The 22,256-nt window shown below is 34.4% G+C and overlaps 1 protein-coding gene across 3 annotated transcripts in view; it reads left to right on the top strand.

The window, feature by feature from the left end:
- The first annotated feature begins 254 nt into the window (after positions 1 to 254).
- The window catches only part of LOC111047815 (hemicentin-1), a 482,899-nt gene continuing 460,897 nt past the window's right edge, over positions 255 to 22,256 (top strand). For 2 of the 3 annotated variants that reach the window (XM_039427127.1, XM_039427125.1), the window contains exon 1: positions 255 to 1,740. In XM_039427127.1, the coding sequence (XP_039283061.1) occupies positions 1,644 to 1,740 (97 nt within the window). In that variant the 5' untranslated portion in view covers positions 255 to 1,643. The remainder of the gene's footprint in view (positions 1,741 to 22,256) is intronic. The other variant, XM_039427126.1, reaches the window with a different exon arrangement.

Raw genomic sequence — 22,256 nt, 5'->3', positions numbered from 1 at the left:
AAACATTCCCAACAAATTCTTAACTGGAAGTTTTCCTTTGGAAATCACATTTAATGTCAAGAGAGTGTAACAAATTTTTCACCTGGGCCTTCTTCTTGAGAGTTGCTACTAGCTGGATGGGAGAAGAGAGAAGTTCTAGGAAAGGGTTGTTGGTGTGCAGGGGTGGTGGGTGTCGTGGAGGGGGGGGGTTCGGTGCGCAGGATACAGGCAACGCGTGCGCGCAGAGGCGCTGCTCAAGAGTGAGCCAGTGAGCCAGTATTCGGCGAGCCGTGGTCCGGGAAGGTTGTATCTGCGCGTTCGTGTCCTCGCTAGCCGGCCGCACACTAACATCCAGTCATGAGTGAACTCATCTTCCAAACCACAAAAACTTCCAACACATGCCAAAATTTTGCGGCCAAACTACCAGCCTCGACAACTCGTGACAAAAACGGTGGGTTTCGGCTTCTTTTCATTGCGGGCAGCTGCTAAAGAAAAACTATATAAAACTCGTAACTCGTTCAGATAAAATATGACATTTAAAACCCATAGATCAATTTGTACATCGAGGAGTGAAAAACGTGTGATTGGAGACAGCTATGTTGAAAAGTACCAAAAATATTCCGAAATATGTTGTGAGAATATGTAGTGGGTATATATGGCTGTTCTTATTAACTGTGACAGATATTACTTGAATTTAACTAGACAATGTAGAAATTAAATGTGTTGAAGAAATTTGATTTCCGTCGAAAATTAACAGTGTGTGAGAATTGTTTCGTGGAGATCAATGTTATTCAGTTAACAAGGTTGAAAATGTAGAATAAGTGGTGGATTGAAAAACAAAATTTAAAAATTCAATAGAAGTTGTATAAATCAGGATAACATGAACCTCTTCCTCACGGGCAGCAACAATAATCGAACCCCTAAGGTCCTTCTTGAATCTCTTCATTTGAATTCATATCTCATTCATATGTGGTATTGAATTCAACTCTGCCGAATTGTTGAACGTAATTGTCAATTCAAACTCTTGTTCAATTCCTAAAAATCTACTAGCGTGTTATAATATATATGTATAAAATAGTTATAAATGTTGATGGTAAATGTTTTTATATTAAAATGTGACATTTTTATTCATATGGACTCTTGTAATCTCTCCGTGTATTGAATTTTTATAAGAAGCTATATGTATGTTCGTTGTGAATACTGCATTGAGAGGTATTCCACTCACAAAAAGTGAATAGATAGTTCTCACTCGTTATATTCATTCAAGCTGTTGATGTTCTACCAGTATCCTCTACCAGTATGGAGATCTTCTTGATTGTTAGTCAATATTGTTAGTGTAACCGTCGAATCCTTCTAATACAATATTATACCACTTTTCAAAAACACAAAACTTATCTGTGTTCTTCGATTTGCATTTCAAGTATCGATGTGATGTTAGATTTAGCGTGATTTCTAGATAATTGAGACAGTCTAAGAATTGATATATTTCTTAATTATAACAAGGAACATAACTTTTCACGTTCTGAAAGGTTCAACGTCATCTATATTGAGTATAGAGCAGATTCGGTGTAAGTTTGTTATGAGATGTGTGCGAATGATTGTAACAAAGTTGACAAGTGATTTTCTGTGATAATGTGTTGAACGTGAATGGATTAGTTGCAAGTATGGGGTGGAGAATTGTATTCTGTCTGGTAGCTCTAGCTCTCTTCCGCTCTGTGATTGGTGGATCGGACGATGTCCTCTCGGAACTGGATAGACCAAGTAAGTTTATCAACCAGAATAGTAGACTATAAATTTCCAATTATTTCTAAATTAATCGTAAAGTCAAGATCAATGTCAGTTTGAGAAAATTCATTCTACAATAATTGAATCCTCAATCATTTTGAAAGTTTTTACTACTGTAGAGGGAGTGACCGGAGTTTAATTGGATGTATCTATGTTTTAACTCAGATTTTCTTTTGTCTGTCTATATGTAACGCGATTACGGCCAAACGCGTTGATAGAATTCGATGGTATTTGGCAGGAATATTCCTTTTTCAACTGCGCGTCGATGTATACACAAGGTTTTTTTGAAATTTTGCATTTTAAGGATAATATGAAAAGAAAAGGAGTTACTCCATACTCTGACATCACTATATATATATATATATATATAATATATATATATATATATATATATATATATAATCTACTTTGAAGATAGGATTAATCAGACTATAGAATTATTCATAATCAATCTGCTGACAAGTGGATTATTCATTGCATACAGTACACAAATCTCTGGCCGTGTCTGGTAGGGTTTCAATATTTTTCATGATGCGTGCCCATCAGTATCAATTCTCATATTTGAAAAACAAATTTAATAGGTGATTGAAAATAAAATAAAAAATGATCAAATGAACCAAATAATGCTAAAGAAATTAATATAATATTCTTGATTGAGAAAAGTTTATTTTTAAATAGTTGAGAAATATATTTTTATCAGATGGAAAGATTATCACGAAACTGGATAAATTATCATATGGGATACAAATTCGAACGTGAACTGAGTTTATCAACATAAGTGAGTTTTTGATGTTGGAGAAAACAAATAACAGTTTTCAAGAGTAAATTATGATTCAACTGTGAATCAACTAGAACAGGTAACATCAGATACCTGTGGATGAGAAAACTGCGTGAGGTCTACTGTTCACAGATCTACTAGTAATTACGCTTTCATTTATTGAAGTGGTTCTATTGAAGCTCTGATCTATGAAATATTCATTTGAACTTCCACTATTGAATGTTGTTGGAAATAAGTGCTAGAAATATGAAATAATAAATATTTTCCTCGTCAATTTACATGATTAACGCCTTTCTTCGTTCTTCACTTCGGTTTCCATCTGTTTGCTTTTTGCTTCTCAGAAAGAATAATAATTATTATTTCATTGAAGGTGTGATTTTTTCAGTCATAATCTTCCGAAAAATGTCAATGTTAATGAAAAATTGATTATAAATTTCAATTCCCAATTTGATTTTATTGCAATCATAGTTGAGTTCTCTGGACGCTTTTGTTAACCTGAGAATCTCAATCCAAATATCATGTGGCTTCTATGGAACATTTTCCTTCGTGATATTGATATTCCATCCTTGAATCATTCGTGTTTGTGCATTCTCATGCATACATGTTGTCTAATTTGTAGTTATGTAGGACGGGCAACTATAACTAGGAACCATAGATAGAAATTACATAAATTTACTCGTGAATACAGATCACGGAAATATTAGAGTTACCTGGAGTTACTTCTCATTATACAGATTTACTTTGTGGCGTTTAAGATTTTAATTAGAGCAAAATTCCAATCAAAGCGTGGACGATAAATGTATAATGAATTGAATTAAATAACTGAATTACAGAGTTCATTAACCGAAGACGCCATAATTTGAATATCTTATTATTATTTGTCACGTTTTATCAACATGAATGATTACTTGCATTACTCATAATCCAGTATATCTCACTGAAATGCATCATAACTGAACAAAATATCTTATCGTGGAAGTAGCCTACACTCAGTTCTTAGAAAGTCTTGTTAATTAATTTTCTATGCTTATGAATGTGTGCTGATAATGCTGTCTCCAATTGATAGCACTTCTTTCTCGAACTAATACTTAAACTAAAACATTTATTGAAATCACTTAGCCTGTAATTCTCAACAAAAATGTTAATAATTCTCATAATCATGTGGGATGGCTTTTCATTATCTCTTATCAAAAAAATATCACAGCTTCAAAACATATCCTCTGTTTTCATATATGAAAATACTAGTTCACGTTTAGAAAATCTAAATGCATCAACAATAACCAATTGATTGATAATTTGCACTTGAAGTTTCTGCTGTAGGACAATCGGTTGCTATCTGTTCTTCCGAAGGATAATCCCAATAAGTTGTAAAACATGTAGCCCACCACATTACTGATTGAATCTTTCAAATCAGAATATTCATTAATAAAATGACGAAGTATCCAGTATTATGGACAAATTATTAGGTACAAAGTATTAAAACGACAATTACCATTCATGGATTTTATTCTCACAATGTTTGTCGGAAATATTGATCACTGTAGTATATGACGAGTTATTTTGTAAAAATATTTATATAGGTATGTTTGAAGATCATATGGAGGAAAATATAATATAAGGCATATGGATCATCATATTTAATATTCCTAGCAATGAGAATTATTCTGAATATGTGCTATCTATTTATACTGCTGTAATACTACCTACTACTAAAGTAAGGTGACTTGCAAGTTGCACTATAATGGTGTAAAAGTTGGATGCCAATGTGTCAGGGTTTGCTGGTGAGTGATGTGTGCCGGTGTGGATTTCACGTGGTGGCCTGGCAGGCGTTGTTTGTTACGTTAGTCACGTTCCCGTAACGCAGCCGTTCCTCAATCGTGTTCCCCATTGCCTGGCAAATGCCTCCTATATTTCTGGTGTCTCCTGAAGCGAGGCACGCGGTAGACGTCAAGTTTGGGGTGTCAACTCGTGCGAAACATTGCAAAGGGATGTAATTGTATTGATTTTCCCGATTTACCGGGCCCGATTTTTATTTCCGGGTTTTCCGTCTGCCCTAGGCGAATTGTTTCTGGATTTATCTGCTATTGGATTTCTCCGCACAAGGAGGTGTGTGTCTGCATCCATGACTGAGAGTGGAGAGAATAACATCGTTGTCTGCCAAATATTTATTGGATAATGCTTGTTTTCGGTTCAATCGAATATCTTCTATTTCTTTGCCATTTTTCCCTCTCCACCTATTCTCCAACGATATCTCCCGAGTTGAGATATTGTGATCAACATTGTTCATTCATTCGGGAAGTAATAAACCTATCCTATCAATTGAGATAATTTTACAATGATATGATAAACACGGTATTTTATTATTCAATCCTCTATACTCATTTTTAGACCAGGCAATAAGGATCCATGTAAAACACACTTTCGATTTCTTGTTTAGGCTTTAACATGATCAAAATATTGATTCACTATTGTCATTTATTCAAAATTTATTTCAATTATTCTGAAATGTGTGATTGAAATTGATATTCAAATCAACCCAACATTCAAAAAGATGCTGTAGCTTTTGAATGAAGATTCCATTATCCGAATGTTATAATCAATTCAACAGGATTGATCATCAGAGGTGAACAACTCCTCCCCCTAAGGTCATGGACGCACCCCCTAAATTAAAAAATAATCGGCTTCCACCTCTTCCTTTACGAAAAACATTTGAACACTACTAACCTTTTTTGGACCCCTCTGTAGACACCACTGATCAGCATTGAACATCATTAGTTCAATTCTAGTGTTTCGAAACGAATGACCAAGCTCATTTGGAATATAATGCTGGCTATAATCCTATCGTTCAGCCAAACGCCAAGTATTCTTCTTCTATATTTCAAATTTGACTTGATTTGTATGTAGATATAATAATTGGAATTTTACATGTGATTTTTGGAATTTCTACTGTGATAATACCTATGAATTTAATGAAATATTGCGTTAACAATAATTTTTATGTGATATTGCAGTATTGATATTCAACTTCAGGTTCCAATCATATTGGCAATCTCCATCACTGTTGAAATTCATATGATTGCTTGTAGCTTTTGATATTTTTGTTTCATTTGAAAATGTTTATTTTATTTACCGAAGACACTTCTTTTACTAGTAGAGCACAGTTCGCCTTTCAGGTTCCTTGCAGGTTCAGTTCTTCTATTTCAAGAGTAACACACCGTATCCTCCTGACACAGAACCGTGTGATAGCATAAAATCGCAGATGTTTATAATTCAAGTTCGCGAATCTTGCAAAACCAGTTTCCCTTGGGATGAACAGCTAGCTATGCACATATCGACGTAGTAAAAGGCTATAACAAGGAAATTACACATCCCAAGATACGGTACATCTTGTTCTGTGCAGTCACCTACACAAAATTCCATTGATGGAATTGGTTTCTGACACGTTCCAATGTCTGTATTCGTGATAAGTGATGCATCCAGAGAAAATGTTGTGGAAGTTTCGATTTCCAGTGATATTTTCTCAAGAAGGTCTGGTTGATTGGTTTTGGAGGGTTACATAATTACGAACAAATCTTTGGCATAGTTTCGTCGAAGTCAGGTTATTCAAACAACAGGTTTTCCTGTTCCATAAGAGTAATGTGGCGAGAGAACACTCAATCATACAGATCCGGCATAACTCTGGTGGTCCAGTGAAGTATTCCTATCTTGTTGAAGTATTCGACTCAATAAGTTATGATGTTGTTCAGAGCCAGTTTGTCACTGACTCCAATGAGGATTATTCATTGTCTGTTAACAAAACATTATTTGTCAATGATTCAAGAAATTAACAAGTTGACCTAGGAGGTGGTTGTTGAACTCACATACAGGTTTCGGTCATCATCATTCATCATTAACATCGAGTGCTATTCAAATAAGTTCTATATTTTCCTAAATAAAACCTTCTTCTTTCTATCAATAGCATAATTATTTATTGTGTATTCTCTCGTGTTGTGAGAAATATGGTTGAAAATTGAAGATTATTAAAGATTTCACTGAATTGCAGAAAAATTGATAGAATCATAAGTTCAAACTAATACATTTTTTTAACAATCCTTGTGAAAATTTTGGAAGACGAAACAGTTTGAAGTTCTTAACTTATTCACCCATTCTAGAAATTTCTGTATCTTTAAAATTCTAGTTTTTATGAATGAACTATAATGAAATATACAGTAATATATTTTTTCACATTATTTGAATATTTGAATGTATAAAGAAACAAAAATAAGAATATATTAATAAAGTATGTGCTGAAAACTCTACAATTTCTGCTCTTGATTCAATACAAGAGTGATTGGTACTGGTACATCTTGAGCATTCAGTTAATCTCATGTTATTCAGTTGTTACAGAAAATGATCATCATGAATTAATTCAGTATAATTGCTACTCTTATGCCACTGATCAAGCCTCCTTTCAAAACGCTCATTGGCATTTTATTAAACTGCCTCAACCTTTTGTACCGCAATTATTATCAACGCGGGCGATGCGCCTACGTTCACCAGGTACTGCTAGTGAATAATTCAAGAAAATTTGTAAAGACTTGTAGCAGCATAATTCTGCTTTACAATTAATATCAATAAGAAGAGTAATAATAGGATCAGCCATCAACAAGAACTTGAAAGGAATCTAGTTGGGCTAGACAGCATTTATAATATAGTATGCTACCGGTTGACGATTGAGTACTTAGGTAATGATACTTTGGAACATGATATTGGATCATTTCAGAGATTGATCCTGATTATACGTTGCAGATAAGACGGCTACCTGTAGTTCGCACCATATTGGGAACGTATAATGTTCTCAACAAAATTGATTACCAATTGGATGGTGCTGTGCTGAGGATCGTTATCAATGAGTATGATTGAGATCGATTATGATCGATTTGAGGGAGCTTTGGTTGACTTGTAACATGTGTTTTGCGAGAACTGGAATGGTTTCATTTATAGCAGAATTAATCCGAAAGAGCCGTACTTGATTTTTCATTTATGCTGTAATATAGAAGACATGCTGTACTGTCATTTAACTGATGCTATAATAACATTGAGCTTATTCAAAACGTTGATTGCTGTCACTAATATCAACATTTTAAAAATAATAATGTACTTTTCATCCCGTGCTTGCCACACTTACAATAATCCTGATAGTTCTATTTTGATAATTACTCTAGATTTGGATTAACACGAATAATTATTGAGTCATTATCCCTCGCTCATAGAACTCAGGGGAATAAATAATTTTTATATAACTAAATACTGTATCATATTTAGAATATTCTCAATTGACTATACCAGAGGTTAGTTACTTTTCTCGCTAAAAAAAATCTGCGTCATCAGGTTAGAATTTTTTTGCAAATTTGACCTCTTCTGCTACGAGACACCGATAATTAACAATCGTGGAAGCTCACTAACCATTCGCAACTCACGGAATCATGGAAAAATCCCAAATTGATGTAATTTCTCAATTATACTTTGAAGGGTTGGATTCATCATCAATAAAACAATTCAGACTTCTCAAATTCTAGAAAGTTTAAATATCTTCACTTGTCTTTTGTGAATGATGAATTCAACTCTTCAATTGGACATTCCAAGAAATGAAAATTTTTCCTTGATCTCATGGACTCATCTTCACTGAAAGTCATGTAGGTTAGTACATGAGTAGTAGGTAATCAAAGTGTCCTTAAAATTGGAAGGCAAATCTATCAAAAATGCTTCCCACAGTCTCGATCTGAGGCATATGGCGTGATTTACTGAACATTCTTCTTTCATGTACTTGTTAGTATAATATGAATTCTTTGCTAGGTAGCAGACAGAGGGTATAGAATTTAATTTAAATTCTCTACTTCCTGGTAGCAGCACCCACTGGATCACGAGCAGACTTGCCGGGATGACCCCACTACTCTGTTTCACCATACGGCAATTTTCATGGGAGTTGGATATAGATGAAGATTTTTTTTGTCAATATTATTGAAATGGATGCTAGTTGTACATTATTGTGTAGTAAAAGCGTTTAGATGGAACATTATTTATTTGCTTTTACATTGAATAATTCAGAAATCATATCAACGATTTAAAATTAAATCAAACTCCCCACTTCGAAATGCAAAATATAGACTGTGAAAATATGAAACACTAATGTGAGTTATTGATAGGTAATGTCAGACTTTGACTGTATTATATTTATGCTGGAAGAATATTCAATTAATCTGTTCTGTTTATAATGTTGGTTTCTTTAATCAAGTAATCAAGTTTAATGATCTGGATTGAGTTCGTACTGCATTTTAAACAAAGTGCACCAATCTACGAATCCGAGATCACCTATGAAATAATATACTGTATTATGTTCATTATATTATGTAATTTCATCTCATATAAGTTTTAGTAAGAACAACTTAGTTAGATTTTCCATTCTCACAAATAAACGTTTAACTACAAGAGTCAAGATTGGTATTCAACAACTGGTATCTACTTTAGAATGTTGCATTTGTTCAGCATATCAATAGGAGATGGCTGCCAGACGCTGAAGGAGTTACCGTTTCATTTCCAACTTGTAATACAAGATAAAATATTCAGACTGTCGGCAGATCTTTGCATACAGAAGTCGGTGTCCGCCTTTTTCGCGTGTCTTGCATTCTTCATAGGTGTTAGAGTTTTGTTTCTCTTTTTTCGTGTGCAGAAAGTGGTGTTTGCGATTTTCATCGATTAGAAAACATGGGAGCGTTCGCAAGGATTCAATGTTTAATGTATTCTGTTATTGGGTGTTAATGTTCTTCGGTTGTATCCAAGGTGCTTGTTGATTTCATCTTGAGCCAATGCCGTTGATGGGAAACGATGTTGTACTTTCTGTAGATCTTTGTCTACTGTCTAGTCTCTTCTGAACGTATTCAATGATCACCAGTTCTTATTTCAAATACCGTACTTCAAGAGATCCAAAGTAGTACTTTTTCAATTATTCTGTCTCAGTCTGTCAACAATGTTTAATAAGTGTATTGGAATATGAGTGATAGAATAGACATGATGTTCTGATTGGAAACTTAAAATTTATACTCTTCTCTCTTACGACAAGAATACTTATTCGAATAGTCAACATTTCCTCTACAGTTCAATTCATAAGAAGTTGAAGTTTCAGCTCACAGGAAAATTTCGTGTTTCGTATTCTGAAAAAAGCTGTTGAATATGAAATTTCAATATATAATTATATCCACCCTCCCAATAATTACATATCTGTTTTTAACTCAGAAACTGATTTATTACTGTGGTTCCGATTATTATTAGTTTTAAAGCTAGTATAATGAAGTTTATATGCACTAAAAGAATAATTTAGTTTCAGATGCATACTTAATTTCTCCTGCAAATTTTACATGTTGATAGCACTATTCATCAAAGATTTATCGCTAGGGTATAAGTTAGAGGAACACGAGCGCTTTGGTTGGATATATTATTCACGTGCAGTTAATTTATGGAAGTTTTTCTTCAATGTTGGTAATAGATTGGTAGTACTATATACTAGTTCTTCAGCTGCATTCGAACTGGACTGTCAGAGCTAATGACTGTGGACTTGATCTTGATCAATAATGTTTTACTTATCAAAAACCTATGTAGGAAAGTATTTTTGTTTGTGTTTTTGCAAGAGGAACCTGGCACTGTTAATTATCTAGTGTTTTTCCGTTCGTGTTGCATGTTCTCTATCAGATCTTGCAAAAAATGGACGGAAACTTTCTTCTTGATAAGAAAAAAGTTTCTAATGTAATTACTATTCTCTTCGTGTCCGATTACATTCAGCAAGCCGAATTCCTGAACGAATGAATAAATAATCAATAAGTGTCCCGACTCTGTGCAGTGTAGTAAAATTACGCTCAAGGCAACATGATATGACGGTCCAGTGAAAAGTGAATGACAGATGCGACGCATTAGAAAGTTCCATTTTTCCTAAATCATTTTCCTCTACACACCCATCTTGGATACCCAGTATTCAGGGGTGGCAATGCTTGTAATGCCTATGCTATGCTGCTATTTGAAGTAACTGTTGTGTCAAAAGCATCTGGAGAAATCTGATAACATTTGTTTTCCAATCCAGAGTATTATTGGTTTATTGAAACAAGATGAGACGGAGAAAGTCATTTAATCCTTTTTCATCCAAGCATCCATCTAATGACTTTCCATTATTATAGTGTTCGATTATCAATTTTTCTCCTCACCAACTCCATCAGGTCTCAATACACTTACCATAAACATTTTATTCTCTCTCATTAATCTAACTTGATTCCTCTCATGTTTATGCTCAACGACTGTTTTCATCCTACACTACAGGTTAATATCATAAAATTGTACAAGATCATAATGATTCTAGTTATCTTAGTTCAAGAAAGCACGCAATTTCATGTTCATTGTGTTAACTGATGATGATTTACGCACAAGGTTGCAACATTTCTTTCTGAATGAACAAAGACTGCAAATACAATTTAGTTATGGCGTTGACAGGTCGTCTGACTCTTCATTCACAGCACCATAACAGGAGTGAATGATGGATCCTTTAAAAATACGACGTTGAGTAGTGAGGACTGAGCTGAATATTAATAAGCGTCATTCGATTCATACCAGTTTGGCGGCATTGATATTCTGACCAACACCTGATCAAAGTACCTATTCTACATCAATGTATCTATATATTCCTTATATACCTGTGGCAATATCCCTCGATTTAACCCGATTCACGGGTCGTGAAGTTGTTAACGGTTTTTGAAATTATAAAGATCGGATCAGACCAACTTCTTCAGTAGTTTACTTTGTAAACAGCGCTTTAATTTATTTCATCAAGCTAACAATTCAGCTTTTTGGATGTTTCTCTTCTTTCCACGAGATCATTATTCCAAGAATGCTTCTCTACTTTGATTAGAACTGAGGATGAACGATGGAGCGTCAAATGCCTTGTATTCCTCTAATCAAGTGTTAAAAGCAGTTATTTAGAGGTACATCAAACAGGTGGAATAATGTACAAGTTGATCGATTATATTATAATATCGGGGCACCGAGCTTCACTCGTTATTTTTATTTATTGATAAACAGAACACAATTCTCTAAAATGATCGTGTTTATATTTCACAGTTTCCTATACGTCATCTTATGAATTCCGGGGATGCGATATTTTGATTTCTCACATACTCACTTTTTTACTATCCACAGCTGTTTCAGCCAAGTATGAATTATCCGTTTAATGTCGTTCAGCGAGTTTTCCCTAGGATGAGACCTAGAGCAATCGAATCTTTATATAATAAACCTACTATGATCCAAATTTCGTGAAAATTGTTAGAGCCGTTTTCGAGATCCGTTAAACATAAATAACCAGATATCAAAATAGCCAGTTATAAAAATAACCAGATATAAAAATAATCAGATATATAAATACAGAAATTGCTCGCTTAATATAATAGGATTTATTGAATATACTATTACTTAACTTTAGTCTTGAGTGATAATAAAAAAAATGATATGCATTTGGCTCTTTGTTGACGAGTCCCTCAAGGGAAGGTCTCACCTAAATATAATTTTTAATTTACGCAAGCCGTCAATGGACCTCTCGACTGGTGGGTTACTCAAAGTAACTTGATCAGAAGTTGAAATTCGCATTTCGTGATAGGAGAAGTCAATTCTTGTTAAAGTGAGATTCATTATTCCAGATTCCCATAGATGTCAGCTGTGATTTCCAAGTCACCATGGTCCTCAAGATCATGATTAGTTTAGTGACATCATGGTCCTGGTGGTTTAAAATCGAATTATTTTATTTCTATGATGCATGAGCGGCAAGAGAGCTTGAAGTTTCAGTTCAAGAAGATCAAATAATCATTCCAGGATAGATTATATTGTATTATGATTCTCATAAAAATATTCCAAAGTATATTCTCCTCATACGCTGAGATACCGACTTGAAAAATCAAGAATACTCAACAAAGTTTTTTCATTGTTCAACTATAGTTATTAAAAGGGAAAATTGGGTACGAAGCAAATCCTCATGATATGGAATCTGGTTGCTTCGTACTGATACCACTCTTGTGTTGCTGGCAAATTATTTATTATTGTAAGTAGCTTTGCTCACAAAGAAAGCAAGTTTACTATGGTGACTAATAGATTGACCCCGCTGCCTTCAACTAGAAGTTATCGTGACCCAAGTGAAGTCCTGTTTACCTTGAATTTGTACCTCTGCATCATTTGCCGTTGAAGCAAGTGTGGATTAGTACTATGCCTATTATTAATATTTGCTTTCAGTTCGATAAAGAAGGTTCCACTCCATTTCATATACAGTATAGCATCGACATGTCCTTGTTCAATCACTTATGTAATCGACTGATTCTTGTAGAACGACTCAATGTTCTTATCACCTTATTCAACAATTATTTTCTCATGTTGATTTTACCCCGAAGATATAAAAAATATGTTTATGTTATCGCAGCTTTTGTCTCAAATTATTTGCACCACAAGAATATTTTTAATACATTCTATTCCAGTCACTAGACTATTTAACCATTCTCTACTCATGTATCATGAGTACAGGAGGTTATTTCTACTTATGCTATTTCTACTATTTCTGCTTATCATTTAAAGGCATATTACTTGTTCATATTATTTTTAAGCAGATAATCTAATATTTAATACATGATAATCGAACATTTGAAAGTTGTCATAACGGTACATGATGATAATTATGAGAGTGCTACATTTAACATTTTATTATTTTGATGCCATTTCTTTGTGGAATCCGTAGATAAAAAATAGTTCATCATTATACTCATAAAACTTGAAAAATACTAGTAGTTCTGTGAAAAGTAAACCTCGCGCAGTTAAAAACCACAGCCTCCTCTAATACTGTCCATCAGAGTGAATTATGACATGTCCTGACGTGTCGGTGTCGGTGTAAAGTTATATAATTATAATTTCAAAGTTAAAAAAGAGAACAAAAGAAAATAATATCGCACTTCATTGAATATTCACAACGATTCAGTATAATTAATAAGATTAGTAGAGAACGATAATTTGAGTTAGATTCAGGAAAATTAGTGGAGGGGTATAAAAAAGGGGTATGAAAAATATGAATATACAAAGAATGGAAAACGATTGAAAAAATGAAGAGTAAGAAGAGCTCAAAAATAATAATTCAATCATCAATTGAGTAGAATAATTTTTCACAAGATATTTGAATGTATTGAAGCGATCATAGAATGGGGGGGGGGTCAGTTAATGAGTTTAGTCTATTGTTCTATTTAGGTAGGAATTGAAATGGTGTGCGGTTCTGCAAACGGTATTTGAAATAGCTTATAAAGTCTTGGTCTATTGCATGGAACATGGAAATTTTACAAATTGATGAAATCTGGCATGAATAGATTATTATTTAGAATTTCATACAATAACATTAATGCTCTAATGGATCTTCTGGTTTTTAATTTTTGACTTTAAATGTTGACCTCGAAGTTTCAATGGAAAACGCTATTGGACAAAATGTATTATACTTTTTGAAATATACCCCAATAACTTATTTTTAATAATCTCCAGCTTAACAAGTTGAAAGCAGAGAAAAGTCGGGAGAAAATGATATGCTTCTTCGAGTTATCAATTGCATGCTACATCGCTTGTTATTAATAGTCCACACGACAGCTGATTTTTTACCAAGTTACATTGAGATATAAATTGAATGCGTCATTGCATGCAATTTATGATCCACTCGACAGCTGATTTATGATGAATAATTCTAGTCTGATTTTCACGTTAATATTAGCGTTCGAAGGAGACTCCTTTCCTTTTGTATTATCCTTGAAATGCAAAATTTCAAAAAACCTTATGTATGCGAAATTCAAAAAGGAACATACCTGTAAATTTTATGAAAATCTATTGCTGCGCTCCGCTGTAAATGCGGAACATAAATATAAACAAAAATATAAACATATACACATAAAGAGAAATGCAAAACCATCGACTTGAACCTTAGACCTCACTTCGCTCGGACAATGAAGAAGAACTATTTGAGTTTAAAATCCGAAATCATGAGTGGGAATGATGAACAAAGTGCATTTGAAAATGGTTCCATTCTTAGTTCAATAAATTATCTCTTTATCATTCTTTGAAATATTTCCCTGATTCAAGAAAATATCTCCTGACAAGACACTTTCCATTAATCTACAAATTCCAGGTCACACTATTCTGCAATTGATTATCCTCAATCGCACAGTTCTAATCCTCCTAGTCCTTTATTTGACTTTTTGTGTGGTGAGAAGTTAATATTGTGGTAATTATTCATATTAAATAGAAAGACTAATAAATTGTCAAAAACCACAGATTTTATAAAAATTTGAAAGACCGGTTTCGGTTGTTACACCATTGTCAATGCTGATAAACTCTTTGACCAGAGACCACACGAATCCGTGGTGTAAAACGCTGTTTTATACTCTAAGATTCTGAATGAAAATATCTGGTTTCTCGTTGATTGAGCAGGCCACTCAATCCTTGGATCAATATTCTATGTTCCAATTTGATAATAGGAATTTCAACCATCCAGAAAAACATTGTATGGATGACGAAAGATTCTCGTTTTCTGGAGATTAGTATTTATCCATTACATTGAAGACTTGCAGGCAAGCGAGTGACAATAAATAGCCACAGATTAGCCATGAATTCTCTAAAGAAAGATTTAGTGCAATTATTTTAGTTGGCATATGGTTGATAATGGCAGCAGAGAGAAACGCTGGTTGGTTCCAGAGAGATCATGTGTTAGTGCGGTTGACAGCTGAAAAACACAGGATGATATTTTATTGTGTGGAAGGCACAATCCTCATCCCTCTTTCTGACCTCTCTCTCTTTTCCTCTACCAATCAATCTCACGCTCTTTCTCTTCTCTTTTGCCACCTCAATGTCCGATGCTCACTTCTATATTATTTAATCTTTGTCAGGAGCAATTAATTACCGCACGTCAATTTCGAATTGTGCTCGATTCTGGCTTCAGTTACGACAATAATTCGTCGATCACGGTTTAACCACCGATCTTGGCGCTATTCCATTTCCTTCCAATCATCAACATGACCAATGAATCTATGGTGAATCTGCCATACACATTGCATTCAAGTGGAATAGGTGAGTGTGTATGTACTTTGAATCCGGCTAGCCATGGTTCATATAAAATGTGGTCGCTATATTTATCGAATTCACCTATTTCGGAATAAATTACATCTATAACTTTCATACGAGATACATTTTTATATATTTATCCATTAATATAACCTAGATCTTATTCTCTGAAATTTTCAGTAAAATTCTTCCCTGTTTCGAATCTTTAATAGATGGTACAATCACTTCCACCTAGCATAATAACGTATGCTTTATCAATGCTTCTACTGTGTAAATAGTATTGTTTGGATGTTTTTCATAGTTTTTTTAAAATCCGTCATTGTATTCAACTCAACACTTTTTTGATAACCTATTCAACCGAATCATCGCAATCAGCTTGCGATGGTGTTCGAATCGCAGAGGGGACCTCAGCAGAAGTTGAGCTATTGCTGTGTGATTAGGCCTGCTAGCAGTGGTGTGAGTGCGAGCCTCTAGTCAAGCTAATACGAGTGAGTGAGAGACAGCCATTCTTCTTGAATGATTAATTATAACTTGAAACATTTGAATTCACACGCGAATTGATGGATGATGATTCGCATCTGCTCTTCGGTCTAAGTTGCAAAGTTGTTAACACCCTATAGCTTTGCTGCGCGAATTAGAAAGTTTACGAAACTCAGATCGAAGCTCAGTTTGTTTAAACTTGTTTACAGTGTTGTTCTTCTCTTTCTTCCACCTAGTCTGGCTGACTATCCGTGTCTTCCACCCGTGTTTTCTTTATCGTCTTCTGTAACTCCTCCTCTTCCTCCACCTCTTAATTCTTCACAAACATTTCGCTACAGAAATACAACTACCAATAGTCAATGGTTCTATGTCCGAGTACAAGATGTAGATGAAGAAGGAGATAGAGAAGAAGAAGAAGAAGAAGAAGAAGAAGAAGAAGAAGAAGAAGAAGAAGAAGGAGAAGAAGAAGAAGAAGAAGAGAAGAAGAAGAAGAAGACAGTGAGGAAGATTTTGAGTTTGAGGTAGAGGGAAAAATCACAATGAGAAGAATTCTGGGACGGAAATCATTCGAAGAATGAAAAGAGAAAGAATAAATATTTGAATTATAAGACGGGAGGAGAATTCAGAGTATGAGAAGTGAAAGAAAAAGTAGAGACAAGAGAGAAGATGAGACAAAAGAATGGGAAAAGAGCAAAAGGACCAAAGGAATCATGGGAGAGAGAGGCGATGAAGAAGGATGATAAGGTTCGTCTTTTTCGTCTTCGTACAAGGATTAGCCCATTTGCCTTTTTCTACTTCAAACTGTAAATCACATCCATCTTTTGCGGGGTCTAAATCTCCGTCTCACCCTTATCATAGGCTGTAGGCAGAAATGGAAGAGGATAATTGAAGAAGACTTGAAAGAAAGAAGTGGATGTGGAAGGTGATAGGAAGAATCATTGATTGAGAGAGGTGAATGAAAATGAAAATAAATGAAAAGAGCAAGTAGATTCAAATGATAAGTGATCGAGATTGAAAAATGAATAATAATGAATATGGAGAAAAGAGATGTGGGAAAGAAAATTAATGATAAGAAATAAGAAAGGAGTGCCGGGTGAAGATGTTGACAACGATGAGACTCACAGAGAGAAGAGGAGGAGGACATTTCCTTTTAATTTGATCTCCTCTGAGCTGGGCGTTTGAGGTGGAACTTTTGTCTAATTAAAGCGGCAAAGGCGATAACGCTGATTGTGACCGGGACGACCTCTAATCCGGCCTCCCGACAGACCGAACGCAGTAGCAGTCAATCTCAATCAATCACGATTGTGACTGCCCTGATCGTCAGTTTTATTCCAACTTGTTGGAATCTTCATGGAATCTTGTTCATGCTGGTTGAATTATTTGAATTACACTGATAAATGATATCTTTATCTTCTACCACAAGAATGTGGATTTTCTGTAGGATGAGAGTTATTTTTTATAAGCCTCTACAATTCTAGTTTATATTTTCTTTACACTAATTTGAAACCTAAATTGTAATATCATTACCTATTTATTGTCTAGTACGTAGTTTCACAAACATTATGCAGAGTCTGAAGCAGGAATACCATAAAGGAACCAGTCATCACTTGCTGCCAATAGGATTAGAAACCAGCGATCAAAATTTGCTCCATGAATCAGACAATCTGAGAGGATCTTGCTATCAATTGAATACGATATTGGATATTGTTGATTATGTTTTTGCTCACTGATGATTATCAGTTCTTACTCTTGTACCTATTCAATAATATCATTGATTACTGATTGCACTAAAAATCATTTTGAAATTCTAATTTTCAAACTATGTGTTTGAGTAAAAAACTATTTTAAATCAATCAAACATTTTTTAGATAATTATTTATCATTGTTTTGAAATAATATCATTTTTTCTAGAACTCTTTTCCCATTATTCCGATAATAATGCATTATTGGTAGATTCTTTGATGATGAGAAAATGATAAATTTTTATTATTTTCTGTTGACAACTTCTCCACCACCTCATTAATCTCTATGATAGTAAAACACATTTGATGATACTTCCATGAATGAAGAATTCATGACGGAAGAAAAAATCAAGTTTGTTCTGATGGATAACAAAGTTTAATTTGATTCATAAGGAACATTGTTGTGGATGTTGTATTTTTTGTGTCAAGGTGTGTGTCTGCGGCCAACTCAAAGTATGCATCCCTCTACCAAAAACAGCCATAAACAGTAATATAGTGAGTATGATTATCATTAAACCACAGAGTAATCAAGATGATTACGCTGCAAAACCCTGAGGCATGGATGAGATGACGTTACTTCTGTTTGGACTGCCATCATTTAGCCTGATATAACTAATAAGTAATCTCCAAAAGAATGGTTGCGATTAGCATAGACTTACAACAAGCTAGGGACAAAGTTGAAAAATGATTAGGCACTTCCTAGAGCCTTCTCAAATGTTTAGCCTCAGAGAATAATTTCGAATATCTCTTATCTGATAATTTATCACTATGCGTTTTTTAACTAACACTTATTCATGAGTGGTAGAACTGCTTATGTGAGATGATTACAGGAGATTATGAAAGATAATAGGCATTCCGATAATGTAAATCGTGAATTTCGTCACAATTAGTGTTTTGTTATTAATTTTCCTTTTTTTTGGGTCTGCTATCTAGTGATGTGCACTAGTGATAACCGGTTCCCAAAATTCTATTAGTGGAAGATAAGCTGTTCATTATAGATTCTAATTACTATGTTTGGTTTGTAAATGATCAGAGGCTAAAATGAGAAAGAAAAGCAGTAGATTTATCCCGCCCATTTCGCGGCTGCAAGCCTGTTTGGATTTTCAATTTAGGGAGGACCAACCCGACCAACCCAGTCACTCACTCCACAACAGTGAACAGTGTTGTAATTTTGGTAAGGAAAAATAATTTGGGTGAATAAATTCAATACCTCCAAGTAAATAACAATACAATACGATTATTATACAGTATATCCCGTTGTATTTTCTGTCAGCTTAGTAGTTTGAAAATTTTAATTTTTTATACTTAACATACATAAATAAAAATCTATTATTTATTCCGCCCAGTTTTCGGTGTTTTCTCGATCAACATGGTCTTCTTTATAACCATGATTAACTTTTAATTTTTAATGATGAATTCGTGAGTTTTTGTCAACATCCAATAAATTTATATATTGAAATACAGCCTCTGTTAATTCACTATCACCCTTGAAAATCTCTCCCTTGAAACCTCTCTTGGTGAATGCCACGCTAAGCCGATTATACAAGACGTGATAATTCACTAAGTTGTAACATAAATGGGTGCTTTCATCATCATCTCATCCAAAAGCTCAACGTTGCATCTCACTCTATTTCGCCTCCAGTTTCTTTCCTCTTCTTGATTCACCCTTCGACGCCCTTTTACCACCCTCGCCCTACCGCCTTTTCTTATCCTCCTTGGCATAGCTGTGTCTTTCACTTACCTTCAGCAACTCGGTCTTAAGAAGAGTTATAATAAATTCAACAGCCCATTAAAGTTCGACGACTTATAGAGGAGGTGTTTTAGGAGAAGGTTGAAATCGGGAGATGAAGGAGTGACTTTGCTAATTCAATCTGCACTGCTTTTGAACTTTGAATTCATCCTTATCTGGCTGTATGGATGATTTACTTTCCTAGGCCTGAAATCTGGGTGAGTGTTACAGACCAACTTTCTTGGGTCTATCAGCTTGTTGTTTATCTCTTATTAAAAGTATTGTTGGATAGCGGTGCAATTTATTTCCGTTTTATTAAAGTTTCGTTTTATCACAGTTCACTATTTGCTGAACAATTAGGATCTCAAGAACAGAACATTATGTATTAACCCTTCTAGTTTGATTCAACACAGACCCACAATAAAAATAAAAATACATCTTTCTCTTAAATACAACAAAACAGGCCCCATGGTGAGGTGTGAAAAGGATGCAATGAGATAAACAGCTAGCCAACTATTCAAGTCTAATGCATAATGTTTCTTGTAGAAGCTGAGAAATAGTCCCAATAGAAAATTGTATAAATCACTATATATTCACTTCTCTATTGATTGCCAATTTACAGAGATCTGTGATTTCCACATTCTTAATTTCTGATCAGGAAATGGTGAGCCGTAAATTATATGTAAAAAAAGTAAATAGCCAGATCCCAAAAAAGATATCATAGAAATGTGTTATTTTTATATTTTTCTCGTTTGACATATTAATAATTATTAATTTCACTGGTCAGAATCAATATTATAATAAATGATTTTTTTTAAATGATGTCGATGATAATACTGAACAATAAGAAATCTCAGAAGCAGAAACGTAGTTGATCAACTATTTTTAGTCACTATTCAATTCAGCACAATAAAAATACTTTTTTTATAGAAAATACAAGGAAAACTGTTTTTATAATGAGGGCACAGAATACATCAGTAGAGAAGTTTTCTCTGGTGACGGGTGGAATGAAATGAAAAAATTCTTTATGAGGTGGAGTTAGGACTTTCAAGTCCTCTCTACCACTCAACCTAACAAATGCAATTGAATAAAAAATACAGTGTAACTTAATATATAAATAAAAATACATTAAATAATATCGCTACAAAATAGAAACATAGTTGGAACAAAACAGTCAATCTGCATTTAGACTGAAAAATCAATTATATGATTCAAGAAACAGTAGTGAAAAAACAAACAATAGTAAAAAAAGGAATTTTTGATATAATCATTCACACAACATTCACACAGCCCACCAGACCAGTTCCAAGCGCCAACCACACGCTACCCCCGCTGACCCGCCAACAAAATCCGCTTGACCTCCACCCCAAAGCGAGCACGCCCATCAATGGCCTGGACCTTATTCCACAGCCTACAACCCGTGACAGTAAATGATCTCTCAAAAGTCGTCGTTCTATGAATGGGAAAAGCTAGCAGCAGGTTGCCATGCCATGCCTTGTTGCACGTTCACTGATCTCAGACAGGAATCTGAAGCTCTCAGACAGATAAGATGGAGATTTGGTTTTGATTATTAAGTGAAGCAGAGTCAATATGTGCAAAGTACGAAGATCATTCAATTTTAGGAGAGATAGCTATCATATACAGGTACATATAAAGGTGTAACATGATCAAATCGTCTAGCATTGAAAATAAATCGAATACAATAGTTCTGTGTAGGCTGCAGTCGGTTAGAGAGCTCAACAGTCATGTCGTTCATGACAGTGTCGCAGTAGCTGAAGTGATGCAGCACAAGAGTCTTGACTTGACCAGCATGATTTTGATGTTGAGTGAAAGAAACAAGTCAAATCGTTTCAAGCTATGGATGCAAGCAAACACCCTCTTACAAACAATCTCAACCTGATTGAGCCATGAGAGTGTTTTAAAGATTACAAGACCAAGGTTTTTAACACTCTCAGAATACTCCAACTCAATGCCATTCAACCTCAACCTTGGAACATCCTGAGCTCTGAATCGGTTATGGGTCACAATGATACACTGTGTCTTACCTTCATCCAATCTCAATGCATGATTATATGCCCAGCCACTAATAGCATCAATGTCAGAATTCATCCTCTCGACACATGCATCAGACTCACCTGCAGAAAAATGTTTATAGATCTGAAGGTCATCAGCATACAGATGAAATTTGCAGTGTTTTATGCATTTTGCGATGTCATCGCTGTAGAGAGAGAACATAATTGATGTAGGAATCATAATTGACAACGATTATTCATCGAAAGGGTACAAAACTCGCATAATCATTGGCCCCATTGAAATGTTCCTCACACAATGCCATAAGATGAGCAAGTAGCTTATTCAACGTTACTTTTTTCAAAACACTTATTTAAAAACCTCTATTAGTTCACTACGAAATATTGAAAGAAAAGTTCTAAGTTTGACCAATAATCATGAGACAGATTTTCGAACAAATGCCACTTTCTTCCCATACCCTGATTACTATTTAATTTTACCATGGAGTATGATAATATGGCCTTTCAGGAATGGGAATTTTAATGATGATAGTGGTTGATGTTGCTGAATATCATAAGATAATGGGCCTTCCCACTAGCTTCGTATCAAG

The sequence above is a fragment of the Nilaparvata lugens genome, chromosome 4 (assembly GCF_014356525.2).
Source record: "Nilaparvata lugens isolate BPH chromosome 4, ASM1435652v1, whole genome shotgun sequence".
Taxonomy (NCBI): Eukaryota; Metazoa; Arthropoda; class Insecta; order Hemiptera; family Delphacidae; genus Nilaparvata; species Nilaparvata lugens.
The sequence above is the reverse complement of the archived record's forward strand: the minus strand, read 5'-3'. Positions and strand labels throughout refer to the sequence as shown.